The sequence below is a fragment of the Drosophila miranda genome, chromosome XL, assembly GCF_003369915.1.
Source record: "Drosophila miranda strain MSH22 chromosome XL, D.miranda_PacBio2.1, whole genome shotgun sequence".
Taxonomy (NCBI): Eukaryota; Metazoa; Arthropoda; class Insecta; order Diptera; family Drosophilidae; genus Drosophila; species Drosophila miranda.
In genome coordinates, this window is record NC_046673.1 from 1652086 (window position 1) to 1667323 (window position 15238).

Here is a 15238-nt window from a genome sequence, read left to right on the forward strand (position 1 = left end):
TGTTTCTCCATTTTCATCATCTTCTTCTTCTTCTTCTTTTAGCCTCGCACGTGACGATAGCCAGCCGTCGAGGCAGCAGCAGACCTGTTTCGTTGTCGCTCTCCCGCTCTCCCGCTCTTTCCCTTTTTAACACCGATCAACTAATTTGATTTGCTGCGACACTACAAACAAAAAATGATGAAAAATTCCGCCTGAACTGAACATTTGACAGCACTGCCAGCTGCGGCTGCCGCTAAGGCTGAGGCTGCCGCTGCGGCTAGAAGAGTGCAATCGGCAAATGTTTCATTGATAAATATCGCTGTCGCCGTCACCGGCGATGTCGCTGCCGCTGTCGCTGTCGACGCAGGAGAGACTGAGAAGGGCAGCGGAACGGTAACAGTTACCATTTCCTTGTGCTCATTTGCTCTCTCCCGCTCTTATTGTTTGCCATGGCAAACACTCCCATTCCCACTCCCACTCTGCTGCTGGATTAATTGCGCGCAAAACAAATACACATGACTAACCGAAAAGTCCAATTGGTGATGCTGGCAAGTCGAGTTTGGCAGGAATTGGGGGAGAGCGAGAGAGAGGCTATAAATAGAGCAACAAAAGCCAAAAGCAGCAGCAGCCAACAACAATATCGGGAGAGGAAGCCAGACGTCGGGTGCCGAAGCTTTTGATACCCTTCTATCGTTCCCATGACAGCTCCCACTTGGAACGAACACTCTCTAGCGTATGGTTATATAATGATATACCGATCATATCCGATCGTCGTTTCGCATCCGACTCAACACTCGTGCCCCGAAAAGTATGGCAAATGTAACAATAATGCAAACGTCTGCTCCGAATCATAATACTCTCTGCCAGCGTGTACAAAAAAAGCAAAAAAAAAAAAGCACAAAAGCATGTTCCCAACTCGGTTATGTTGTGTGTGTGTGTGTGTGTGTGTGTGCGTATCTAACCGAACAGGCCGTGACCTGCTGCGGGCTGCGCTTGCTCTGCTCCGCTGTGCTGGTGCTGCTGCTGTTCTGTTCTAATTTTAGAAGCATTTATAAATCGTGCATGGCTGTGGGGAGTATATTTAGAAGTGGCAACACTGCAAAAGCAGCAACAACATCATTATCATCATCACATATTGCACAAAGTGTAGAGGAGCATGGGTATGCACTCATACAAGTGCAAGTGCAGCGAAAGAATAAAATGTATGTGCATGCACATGTACATTGTATGCATGTATGCCGCTGCAGCTGCACATGGGACGAAAAGCTAGCAACAACAAAATGTTAAGCTATACGAATATTTCACTTTCGGTTGCACATGTACATATGTGCTTATGGTATACATATGTACATATGTATGTATGTATGTATAAGCACTAACAAATAAACACTAAAATAGTGCATTTTGCGCACCAAATGGAAAAAACTCGAACTTTGGGAACGTGGATTCCTTTCCAGGGTATTCGCACGTCGACTCAACCCTGGGCAAATGCAAAACAGAAGAGGAAGAAAACGAGCCGAACCAAAGTGGGGTCTCTTTCGCGAACCAAGTGGTGGTGCGCTGGCTGCTGCAGATGGAAAACATTTGCATGCCAAATGCTGCATGGTGGGGAGGGGGAGCAGGCCAGTTGGTGGTGTGGGTGCTCCTCTCCCGTAGTCGTGTGGTTTTTTCAAACAAAATTTGAATGAAAAACAAATGCGTACTCCATTCCTTCCATCTCTCTACCCGCTCTCTCTCTCTCTCTGCTGCTCTGCTCTGCTCCCTTTTTCTTGTTTTCTTCAAGGTCAACTTCTGTGTTGTGTCGTGCTTTGTTGTGTTGACATAGAAACCAAAGGTACAACAAAAGCACTTCCAGGGTGCACGTGTGTGTCGGGTGTTGGGTGTCGTAAAAATATGCGCTAGCAGAGAATGGACGTCGAAAGTCGATGATTTTGATACCCTTGCAGATCCAATAACACGTTTTTCTCACCAAAACTTGTTGATAGACCCATAGACCCCATGCCGACTACGGTCATACATATGTACATACATACATAAATGTGTTCATACGATTTTAAGAATATTTATACATACATACATATGTATGTATGTACATATATGTACAGCTGCGGCGAAAAAAATAGCACCATGTGGATAATGTGTCCGCATTGATAGATTTTGTTTAAACAACGGTTCCAATGAACCTTGTTAAGACTAATATGGGGTCAAAATTTAACGTATCCCAGAGCATAAAAATATGGCACCTGAGTTGTATTTAAAGATTGATATTTTGTTGTATAGCTTTTGGCAGCAACAACAGCAGCTCAACATCACGGCCTCAAGGTTCACCCTTGGGATATTGATCCTCGAACCCTGCAGGATACCCCAAAGATCTTTATTGTTCTTTGATTCCGTATCAGCAACATATTTTTTTGCTTGACCCTAAATATTAGCAATGGGGTTCAAGTCCGGAGACTGAACAGGCCAATCCATTGCACTAAGTGAATTGTGTTCGAATCACTTTCGAGCTTTCTTTCTAGTAGATCGTTTTGGGTCATATTCCCGTAGGAAGACACAAACCATTTCCATTTCGTATCCCGCATAAGGCAGCATCACTGTTTCTTAGATATCATTATAGACACGTTGATCCCTCATCGGTCTGTGCCATGTACTGGGTCACCTTCCTAGGACGAAAATCAGGCCCATTCGATTATGCTTGCTTTTCCATGTCTAATGGTTTTACATGCGAGTCAGAGGGTTGTATTCTGCACTAGGTAGTCGTCTCACAGGATGTCTCTTCAATTTTCTTTGGCCCAACTCTTTCTGCCCTATGCCTTTCCGTCAAAAGTGGAATTTTCCTCGGACTATTTGCGTTCTTGTAAGCAAGATCTAACTTTTTGCTACTTGACGATCTTTTAAGATCCTTTTTTGGCTCTGTGGCCGACTTAAACGGGTCCTCCTTGCTCTTACGAACCAGTAGTTTTACAAGAAATGGCTACATATATTCCATGTGTTTCTTTGAACATTTTATTTGAACTACCGACCATTTGCCCCACCTTCGCATAGGTCTTGTCTTCTGAAATTAAAGTTTTGATCCTTTGGCTTTTTTCTTCAGCCTTTCTGGCTGTAAGCCACCGATTTTTATCAAATCAAAAAGCTCTAAAAAGTTACAATACAAAATCGTTTTTAGTGCTATTTTCGTTGGTGTCCCATCTCAAAAAGGACCAGCTCAGAGTTGTACAGTGTACATATGTATGTACACAAGTACATACATATTTGCATACATAAACAGCTTACAGACCATGGGGCATGGGTAATGGACTTGGTTCTTGGTTCTTGGAGCTGATCAGGAATATATGTAACATGTGTGCATATGTATGCGTATGTATGAGCATTTCGATATATGGTTAAAATAATAATACCTTCGGCGAGGCTATTGAAATCGCTATAAAGCTTTATGAGAGCCATGACGATGGGGACGGGGGGGTCTCGACTCTTCTCGTCTCGTCATTGAAATTGAAATTCAATTGGAAGTTGATACGAGTACATGTTGCGGAGATACAAACATATGTACATATGTCCATACATGCATACATACATATGTATGTAGATATTGAGAGCGGAAGAGAGAGAGGGAGAGTGAGAGTGAGAGAAAGACTGAAGCTTTAGCTTGAGCCCACAAAAATGTTCTGTTCTCGGGGTCCCCTGCTCTTTCTTTTGCGCTGTCTCTCTCTTCTTCCCTTCTTCCTTCCTCAATAAGTTTGTTTTGAGTGATAGGCAGGCCGGACGCGTTCACATGTACAGATGGATGTGTTGTGTGGTGTGTGTGTGTGTGTGTGTGTGTATGTGTGTGTGTGGGTAAATTTCCAGCGCGCGCATTCTAAAAATAGACACAACGACAGCGTCGGCGGCAGCGAAACGTTTTGTTTTGCGGCCTGGATCTGTGGGGTCGTGGGGCGTGTGGGCGTGTCAGGCAATGAAGTTCTAGGCTGTGGCCTCCCGCCCCAAGCCCGCAAGGAGAGGGGACAAGGGTTCACCTTGACAAATGTAAAGCCAAAAGGCAAAAGACAAGAAAACCAAAAACAAATGAATGAATAAATAAACGCAGCAGCAGCAGAAACGCTTCGATATTATTGTACGGTGAAGAGAGGGGAGTAGTGGGCCAGTAGGTTAAACTGCCAATACATGCATACTGGTACATACATATGTACATACATACATACATACATACATATGTACGTACATACATCGATATGTAAGCCAAACGGTTTTATATAACGGCTGGCATACACTTGCCAGCACAGAGAGCGAGAGCGAGAGAGAAACAGTCAAAGTTCAGTTTTATTCTTGGAATTCCGTTACAATAACTGCCACAACAGAGGGCGGCAGAGGGGGAGGAGAAGGAGCAATAGGAAGAAGGCGGCACAGCGGATGGCAAAGGAGGAGGAGAAGGAGGCGAGTGACTAGAGGTCGCGTGAGGGAGAAGAGAAGACCGGGACAGGGAAAGGGAAAGGAGAAGTACAAGTAGTAAAAGAAAAGCGCCCAGGAGAAGGAAGGGGAAGGGAAGAAAGAGCGAGAGTCGGTCCGATCGAAAGAGACAAAAAAAGCCGAATAGGAGAAATAAAAAGGCGGGAAAAGAGAAGGGAAAACAGGTAAAGGCTTTGCAGTGGGAAGACGGGAGACGGGAGACAGGAGCCAAAGGAGAAATCGCTGAAATAGAAGAAAATGCAATCACTAGAAATATGTACATAATACACTCGAGAGGAGTCGCAGAGGCGGGGGACACCCCCAGTCGACCTTCGAGCAGGTGGAGCCCCATGCGTGCCTTAAGTGGAACAAAAACACCAACAGAAGCGAACGGCAAAGGAAAAGTAAAGAAGAGAAAAACTTTTCACTTATTGCGTCTTAGACAAACAATTCCATTACACAAGAGGGTGGGGGTGGTGTTGGTGGTGTTGGTGGGCGGGAGTGGTAAGCCAGGGTCACGGGGGGAGACAATTAGGTGGCTCAGGCGGTCAGTGTCAGTCGCCCTTGGACGAGGACACCTCTCCTGCACTCTCTCCCGCTCACTGCATAGACCCCATAGACTAGTGACTACTCCTATAGCCATCTCCTTTGCCATGGACAATCCTCTAATACCACTCCATCGAGCCTTTATCTCTCTCTGTTCTGTGCCTCCAACATATTTACACTACTGGCCAAAATAATAAGTACACGCTTATAAGCTTTCTTTCATCTCCTATAAAACTCTTCTAATAAACATAATTAAAAAATCAAAATTACTTTTAGTTTTCTAACCTACAATAGACTATAAAAATGTTTATCATAAGCATTTTTCATTTCAAATATACATTTTATGATCGATTAAACCTTAAAATCATAAATAAGGGCTGGCCAAAATAATAAGTACAGCAATTCTCCAAAGCGAAAAACTAAAAACCTTTCAAATTTTTTGCACTTTTTTCTTATAATTTATAATCTTTTAATAGTATCCTATATAGCCACACTTATTTTGGATGATTTCGGCCATTCTTCTTGGCATACTAGCAATAAGTTTGCGGCAAGTCTCCACTGGAATCTCATACCACGTTTTTTGCACAAATTCTCCACAATTCTTTTTCTTTTCAAAAAGAATTTTTACCAATTTAAGTCAGGAAACTGACTTAGCCAAGCCATAACGTTTACATTTTTTTCCGTAAACCAAACCTTCACCACCTTTGAGGTGTGCTTTGGGTAATTTTCCGGTAGAAAGACCCATCTTAAGGGCATGTTTTCCACAGCATTAGGTTGTATAATGTCTGTCAATATGTTTTTATACCCGAATTGGATCACATGATCAGTTATGCTATGTACCGGCTCAACGCCATGCCAAGAAAAATGGCCTCAGATACCTATACATCAGCCTCCGTTCTTAACCGTTTTCTTTGTGTACCGGAAGTCGAATTCTTTGCCTTTGGGTAATTGTATACATCTTCTGGAGTCATTATCAAAAAGATTTATTTTTGTTTCGTCTCTCAATAATATATTATTCCACTTTTAAGACCCATCTGACCCAGACCATGCCAAATGATTTTCAACGAGTTTTTGCCTCATCTTCAAAATTTTTACTCGGAGTAAGGGAACTTTTCGGACTATCCGTCCTGTTAGGTCTGTATATTGTAGTCTCCGACGAACCATCAGACCTGATTTTTCTTTCCCAATTTGAGCGTATTTGGCCTTGGAAGACATGAACTGATCCTTTTTTGCAAGACTGATGATGCGGGTGTGCGTTGTTTGTAAAGATTTCTTCTTCCATCCTCGATTTTCAATAATCACTTTAGATATTAAAGCATTCTGAACAAAAAATTCCGAGCGTCCAAGACTTTTCGCAATTTCCCGGAGAATTTTCCTTTCTTTTTGAAGACTTATGGAAAACTTCTTTTCTTCAGCAGTACGGCCTAACTAAAGAATTTTTTTAAACTCTCATGTACTTAAATATGAAAGAACTCAATAAAAACCAACAATCCTTTGACCAAATCCTTATCTAATCCTTCAAAAATTTATAAATAACACCAGTGTACTTATTATTTTGGCCAGACCAAAAATGCGCATTCAGCAAAAATGTATGCATAGAATTTTACTAAGATGGTTTCCCACTTTAATTTTTGATTTAAATAATTGGCAAGACTGTAACCTTTCCGAATATAAACAATTGGCATCAATACATTTACAAACATTCGAGCTATTCCATAACAAACTAGCACGACACCGATGTACTTATTTTTTTGGCCAGTAGTGTATGTACATTTGTATGTACAGATAGTCATTGGGAAGTGGGGGAGGGTTGATTACTTAAGGCCCGGGCTATGTAAGCACACTCCTCCGCTCGTCCTGTCTCCCAGCTACCGTCGTCCTTGACAGCACTTAGGTAAGGCCACGGGACCATGGACCAGGGTCCCTGGGTCATGGTCCCATTGTAACAGCTTACGGAGACAAATCCCTGGAAGTGTCTGTTGTGGCTTGCACGTGTCGCTGTCGAGGAGGCCGAGGAGGAGGAGGAGGAGGAGGAGGAGGAGGAGGAGGAGGAGGAGGAGCAGTACCACCACCAGCTAGAAGACCAAAGAGAAAAGGAGAGCCCAGGTCTGACCGCACACACACACACGCACACGTTTGAATGGCAAGTAAGTTTTTGTGTCTAAAAATAGACGAAAATCGATAAACGAATGTTTTTCCTTTTGGTTTTGGGTCCGTCCCCCCGTTTCACGGCGACCGTCATACTACCCCAAAAAAAAAACAGACAGAGTGAGAGAGAGAGAGAGAGAGAGAGAGAGAGAAGGAATCCCCACAGAGAAAGAGCAGATACCAGAAAGAGAGGGACCCCAGCATAAGAAGAAGGAAGCAGATTACGCCAGGGGCCAGGCCACGGATTTCACATCCACGTGCTTGGCATTGACAGTGGTTTTGATGGCCGAAAGAAACGGGAACGGAACAGCCACAACCGCCGACAGCCCACCCCCACCCCACCCGCACACTAAACTTTCATCTGTCATGGGTCTGACAACAACACAGCACAGCGCAGCACAGGCATGCCGACAGAGCAGAGGCGTTGACGCGACCATGGACAATGTGCATGTTGTTGTTCCTCGGCTCTGCCCGGGAACGACACTGCAGTAGGCAGCGGCGCGCTAGGCGTCCCTCCTGGAGCAGCGAGCAGAGAGAAAAGCAGCAGCAGCGGCAACGGCAGCAGCAGTAGCAGCAGCATTTGGTGTAAAGCTGTGGCAGTGCCAGTGGAGGGACAAGCAGGAAAGCAGTGCTAGGAGGACGCCAACAGGACGTGCACAGTGGATCGGCACCGAAAGTATTGCTACAGATCATGTAGATCAAAAAATGATGCGTCTATGCACATCCTCGGACATCGGACGGACAACTTCGGTACTGGCGCTACGCATAAAAGACACTCGGGATCTCTTTTGGGGAAAACCTTTGGGGGAAGTTTTTAATTTAATAAATGCAAATCTTGTGCATTTCTGCATACCTTCCATCCCCATCTCACGGATCGTAAGGGGAGCAGTAAAATTGGCCTTTTAGGGGAATAAAGATCTCTTAGCTGGAGGAACAGCTGTTTGGAAACATTTTGGCTTTCCTTAGTTTGAAAGTTAGTGGCAGGGACAAGCACAGAATATGTCTGAGTTTCGACTATTTTTCTATTACAAAAAAATGTGTATGTACCAGCAAGGAAAAGTATTAAGGCGGTGGGGGTGAAAATGGAAAATTACTAAGCAAACTACTTTCGGATCACTGTTCCTCATCGACACTGCTTTGACGACGCTCGCTTTGTTGTGTGTATGTATGATTATAACAGTTATTTTTGGAAGGCAATCGCCTGTGTGTGTTTGTGTTTGTGTGTAAGCTCTTGTTTGCACTTGTGTGCGTATCTGTATGCTCTGTCTGTATGTTGGCGTACTCTCTCTGTGTACTTTTCATGCTGTGTACATAAAAACATACATATGTACATATGTATATTGCCGAATTTTGTTAATGCTTATGTACATTATGTACATATACATATATGTAAGTATTTACGTATGTACATGGCCCTGAAGAAAGGAACAAATCGCCAGGAGAGGAAGCCCAAAAGCTTCGAGCTAAAAGCGCCCCCGTCCCCATCCCAAGAAGAATGTGGGTGAGGTGGTAAAAGGATGCATAGAGAGAGAGAGAGAGAGAGAGAGAGAGAGAGAGAGAGAGAGAGAGAGAGAGAGAGAGAGATAGAGACAGAGAGAGACAGAGAGAGAGCTAGTGAAAGACAGGACATTCTTACCCACTTACCGTGTATTGGTATTCTGTCGTCAGGACTAGACATTTTGCATATGGAGTTGTTTGGGGGGAGGGCGGAACCTGCAACAAATCAGAATGAAACAAATGAAACAAAATGTATAACAAAACATCCATTACTACGACTATACTATACTATACTATCTAGTACACTAAGCTAGCTGTACTAACCTAGCTGAACCCGTCGTCGACTAATGCCCCGGGCCACCCCCTGGTAGGATTCCCATAGGCGGTCGGACAGCAGCCTCAGGGAAGCAGGAGCAGCACCTGCTAGTGGAACAGCGAACCAACCTTGGCATCCATCGATGAGCGATCAGAGAGATTCGTCAGCATTCCCCTTCGCGCAAAGGGAGCTGCTGTCTTTCAATATAATATGCTTCACTCTGCATACAGCAAATATCTGTGCTTTCTTTATCTGGGATTCGGCTCCCAGAGGAAATGAGTCTCACATTCTTGGGGGCTCATTGCGAATTCATTTAATCGGAATCCGACGCTTGGGAATGAGCCCAGGCCTTCTCCATTCCACATTCCCCAAAGAAACAAAATTACAATTTGTATATACTATATTCGAAGTGAATGATTCTTCCAGAACTCACGATTTCATTAAAGAGAAACAAATGACATCGGAGAAGGGGTCCCATACCCTTTAAGGGCTGTCAATCGCTCCTGTGGCATAGTAATCCGATTCCGAACAGACCTTCCAGGATGTATGATGCCTGAATCTGTAAATCTCAGCCTCAAATAACGGCACCTGAATCCGCTCAGGAATTGAAACTTCCGCGAATTATAAACAGTAAACAAAGGAATCGTGAGCCGCGGCTCTGCTTTTGTATGTGATCTTTTCTTACATGTCTCTTATTCTCTATTTTTACAGAGAAACAGAGAATGCGTAGGCGCGTGGAAGGTGGTGCGTAGCCACTGCAACAGACAGACATGGCTATATCGAGTCGGTTATTGATGCCGATCAAGAATGTGTAAGCTTGATGGGGTCGGAAACGCTTGCTTCTGGGTGTTACACACATCTACTTCCACCACAAATCAGAACCCTTACTGGCAATACTCGTACCATTCGACTCTTCCAGTTTCTAGTATTCGGATTCTTGTGTATTTTTGAAGTTCTATAGATCGACGATATTTGGTGCAGATTATGATGGTTGGGGGTCAGTCAACCATAATCTTCCAAAGCTGTCAAGCTGCGCTTTGTACCCTCACTGAGCCTACATCCCCCTCCCCCTTAGTGTTCGATTTCATAAGTGCCATAAGTAGATACGATATTTGAGATGCCTATAGCTAGTAGTGCCGCTAGTAGTAGACTCGCAGCTCTCAAAACTCTTTTTGAGGCATTTCATGAACGATCGCGGGAATGTTTATGTGGTTTTAAAGTGCTCGAGAATCGAGGTGTCAGCAGTTCCTGTGGCGTCCTCTTGGAGGCATCTTCCAGCGATGCCAGCACCGGGTCGCCCAGGTATTTCCTCCTTGCCTTTGAGAGAGGCGGACAGTTGCAGATGAGATGCTCCAGGGTTTCGACTACCTCAGGCTCATCGGATTTCCTACAACTGACTTAGAAGAAAGCATCGCTTCCTTTGGACTTGCAAGAACAGAAGATATGAAGGAATTGAAAGCTAAGTTGGAACTGAAAACATGCACTCTCAATATTGTATTTGACTTTTGACAATTGACTACAAAAATTAGACCGAAGGGAGGATCGAAGTGGGCGATTTAGCAAGGTTATGTCTCTGGCATCCTCCCCACCTAAATCGGGTGTCAGGCGTCAGATGAGGAAATGTGTCAAAAAAGAAGAGTCTGAAGTGTTGCATGGTGCGGCACTACTATTTGCATGAACACAGCTATATTTAATTTCCGTTGATATGGATTTTAGATCCTGCCGACTCTTAGCTCTCAGGTGCGGGCGTTACCTCGACTTGCCCCATTGACCTTCGCATATAAATACATACAGAGGTACGTACACACACAGAGGCACATAGAGAGAGACATGCACAGAGCATGCATACATAAATGACGCACAAAACAATTTCCGTTCACTAATTACACAAGCAAATGGAAGAACAAAAGGAGACGAACAACAATAATAGAAGATACCGCCAACAACAAAACGAAACGAGACGAGACGAAACGAAACGAAACAAACCAAAGTCAAAGTCAAGACCGATAGAGAGAGACAGAGAGAGAGCGAGAGAGAGAGAGAGAAGGAGCAGGAGCAGAAGGAAGGAACATTGCATTGTAAATAACCGTTGAATGGCGCTCTAGACCTCGCAATTGTTAATGAACAATTCAAGAAAAATTCCAATCAATTAAATCGCCGGGCTAATCCAGCAACAAAAATTACCTGTAGAGGAGGGAAGCACTGAACCCTGAACCCAGAAAAACACTGAATCCGGCAAGAATTTAGCAAGGCCACACTGGAAGAAAGCAGTGGAAAGCAGTGCCGTGTCGGATGCCTTGCCTTTGTGTGAAAGAGACCCATTTAAACCCATTTAAATAAACTAAAGCTATACCTATAGATGATCCGATAGAGAGAGAGAGAGAGAGAGAGAGGGGAAGCGAGGGAGAGGAGCTTTGTAGTACGCACAAATGAATCACAAAAGGGGGCCATGATCCAGGTGAAAACCGACGGATACGGATGGGACTAATGGGAATGCTACTAGGTCTACGCCTAGGCATGCATATCCTCCCGTTCGCATTCCGGCTCGACGCATTCCTTGCCTCTGTTGGATCCCTTGAATTCCGCAGATGCAGTTCCTGGTCAACGACTGTGTGCCCCAAAATAGAGGGGCATTTTATACGTCGAATCGACTCAATTTAATGGGCAATTATTTTCAACAGGTGCGTGCCAGGTGTTGCCTTAGCGCCATAATGGAATCCCACTTGGGGCTAGGATAAACGCACACGCCCGAATTACATACATACACATACATATGTACATCCATATGCCTAGTAGCGAAGGAACAACAACATAACATATCATTGATAATGAATGAAAGAAGTATAGTTTTCATTTCATTCAAGAGTGAAATAATGCAATTTATTCACGGAAAACCACTCCTTAATCTGCAGTCGCTATTAAGAGTTCTTAATAGCGATATTTGTTCGTGAATGCCTGGTGATTAGGGAAAGAACCAAACAACAACAAATTCCATGCCCATGCCCCATGCCCCATGCCCCATGCCCCATGCACAACTCTAGCCCTAACTTCCCCTCACGGAACGAACTCTCTTGAGCGCCCTTCCGTAATTCCGTATTTTTAAGAGAAAAAAACCAATTAAATATTATTGGTAATGTTCTAAATAACTTAAATTTTAAAGCAGCGCAAGAAACTAATTGATTTCATTCGGATTTCGTGTCACTTTCATAGTCATGGTATTTCCATTGTGACTGAGAGATGGGGAAAAGAACGGGTACCTTTACATATCCAATTTTGTTAATCTATTATTATAGTTATTATTATTATTATAGGAGGGAAACCTATAATCTGTCATCTGCGGATTGTGGTATGCATTTGTTTCTTTATTTCGATGCTCGTAGCTATTACGAATTACGCCTAGTTGAAGGGATGTGTATGTATCATATGTAAATGGGAAAGCACAAACTTTTCAGCTTATGTTCGACACAGTCTTGCGCACCAACAGTACCATTATCCTGGGATGCAATAGTTCTGGGTAACTCTCACGATGGGCCGAAAAGATATGCCTATCTCGGCCGTTTCCTATTCTGGTTTTCATACTGATTCGAACTGCCCCGCCTGTTACATCTATCTCCGCGATGAGATTATATCGCCCAATGTTCTCTATCATATCACTGCCGCTCGCCCGTTGCCTAGCAGAGCTCAGATCTCTGCCTTGGCTCTGCTCTGGATTGCGTCGCATTGCTGCCATGCTGCTGCTGCTGCTGCTGCTGCCGCTGCTGGCATCATTGTCAATGCTGATAGGCAAGTGGAAAAAGAAGAAGCAGCAGAGAGCATAAACCAGTTCAATGCGCTTTGCGTTGTAGCTTTTTTGGGGTGGCAGCTGCTGCTGCTGGGCTGCGGACAGCACTTACAAAATTAAGGGGGTGGGGAGGATCCGGGGGAGAGAAAACCAACAATCAACCAAACCAACACAGAGAGATGGAGAGAGGGGCAGAGAGAGGCAAGCATCGTAAGAGAGAGAGCAACACTTCATTTAGCACGCACACACTTGTTACATAAATAACGGCGAATCGAGTGAGAAGCAACAAGAGCAGCAAAAAAAAAAAGAAGTCGCCTGCCTTCTGATGGCTAGCAGCAGCGTCGCAGCGCTGCTTCAGCTGCTCTGCTGTTACTCTGCTCAAATTTGAAATTATTGCGGCATGGCTGCGACGACACCAGCTGAGCCGAGCCCAGCCTCGATTAGAATTTGGCTTTTTCTTATTGGAACTAAAATACATAAAATACATACGATACCTCTGTCAAGTGGTGCAAAAACTGCTTGCTTGCTTGATGGTTTCTCTGCTTGTTGTTGTCGTAGTTTTAAATGTTTTTTGTTTTGTTGAAGAGAAAAACGTTTTTCACAATGCGAAAAAAAATATTAAAATAAAACAGACACGCGCTCTCCTCTCTCTAAACACTAACACACCTGCACAGACTCTAGGCAGGCGCTTTTGTGTGTGTGGCTTTGTGTGTATTCAAAGTTTTTTTTTTGTTTTTTGAGGTAATTTTGTTGTTGTTTTTGTTGATGTTTCTGTGGTTCCACTGCTTTTTTGCGCTCTTTTTATGAAATTTGTTGTGTCATATATTGTATTTATTTATGTTTTTTATGTGTGAATTTCTTGTCGCTGCTGTTGCTTTTGTTGTTGTCACTTCACAAGCAGTTTTCGCAGTTTTTTTACTGCTTCCACTGCTTTTTCTCCTCATCATCGCTCATTCTTCTTTCCTTGTTGATTCGCCTACAATTTTTGCTCTCTCCTTCCCTCTTTCTCTTAAACACTAAATTTCTACGTTTTCTCGTTGGTACGCGCACGCACTTTTATATCTCTTAACATTTGCGCTTCCGATAAACAGAAAAAAAATTATAACAGCAAAAAAATTTTGTTATATTTGAACAGAAGAAAAGGAAACAAGACAAAATTTCCGTTCAATTGGGATTCCGCTTTGCGCTTTGGAGGGGAGCACCGCCACACAGCAACAACCTCATAATTAGGGATGTACGTTCAGAATATATTGATACATCAATATATCGATACTAATATTTGTTAATAATATATTTGTAGGCGATATTTTTTTGGGCAGGCTTTTCACCACATTTTGTGGAATGTATCATCATAATAAAATCAACTCGTGCTGCCAAAACGCCATCCTTCGCATACATTTTTACTCAATCACCCAAAGATCGCAGCTTCAAGTATAATACAATCTTATCTAACATTTGTGTGTTTCTTACTAAGTCGACCCGATGAGAGCCGATAGTAAGAATTCCCACCCGAAAAGGCCTTCGGCTCGCGCCGACCATAATTCTATATAAATTGATATTTACTCATTGTGTTTATCATCACAATCAATACGATCCTTGTTGAGCCGAAGGATCAAACAGCCGAAACGAAAACAAGCTTGAAAAATGTAGCATCCGTCAACGCTATAGTAGTTTATTCTGTTGATTTTTATGCATGAACATTTTTGCAATTACCCAAAGTCGTTCTCTGGTCTGTTGGTCAGTCTGCTCCGGGAACTGTCGCAAAAATTTCTGCTAAGACGTCTTGCTTGTGTTAGCACATCAATGTATACTGTATGGTACTGTATGTATGGTATGGTATGGTTAGTGGTCAGGGAAAATCGACGCTATTTTTCTGTGCCCATATACCTTATTCACACTGGCCACCATCCATTTCTGCGATTTCCTCTCCACAAATTTCTCAGTAATTCCACCATCCTTGTGGGATTTTACTCTTCTATGCGATGTTTAGTCGATAGTTTACAAATGCAGCCCTAAAAAGCAATGAATTGCAATATAAAATAACTCGCGCGTAGACATATTTAAAATTTCAAATTCTATATGAACAAAGGAATATATCGCTGAAAAATATCGATATATTTGATATTTTTCAATATATTATAACGCTGATATTGAATCCAGCTTGTTACAATAGTTCTTATAAAGAAAACAAAAAACAACAGTTTTTACATATTATAAAATATTTGCGTACGTTTTTTTCTTCCTTGTTTTAATTATTTAAAGATATTAAATTTATTTTGGATTTTAGTGTTTTAGTACAAATATTAGATAATTTTTGTATGTTCCCCTTTTGTTATTTTAGATACTATTTAAAAAAGCTAAATTTATTTTCGATTTCAATAGTTAGAATTAAAGCGATCTTTCAGTCGACTGCGTGGGTAATGAGGTATCTCACATTGCTCCACTAAATAAATTACGACAGGTTTTGTTTTGCACTAATTAGTTATCGCCGCTTGGGTTCAGTCAGTATCATTGCTAGCTAAGTA

At 42.9% G+C, this 15238-nt stretch overlaps 1 protein-coding gene across 3 annotated transcripts in view; it reads right to left on the reverse strand.

Moving 5' to 3' along the window:
- The window catches only part of LOC108161895 (histone deacetylase 4), a 30969-nt gene extending 17027 nt beyond the window's left edge, over window positions 1-13942 (reverse strand). For 2 of the 3 annotated variants that reach the window (XM_017296309.2, XM_017296293.2), the window contains exons 1-2: window positions 13208-13942; window positions 8764-8832 (exon numbers count right to left, since the gene is read on the reverse strand). In XM_017296309.2, the coding sequence (XP_017151798.1) occupies window positions 8764-8797 (34 nt within the window). In that variant the 5' untranslated portion in view covers window positions 8798-8832; window positions 13208-13942. The remainder of the gene's footprint in view (window positions 1-8763; window positions 8833-13207) is intronic. The other variant, XM_017296301.2, reaches the window with a different exon arrangement.
- Window positions 13943-15238: the final 1296 nt, after the last annotated feature.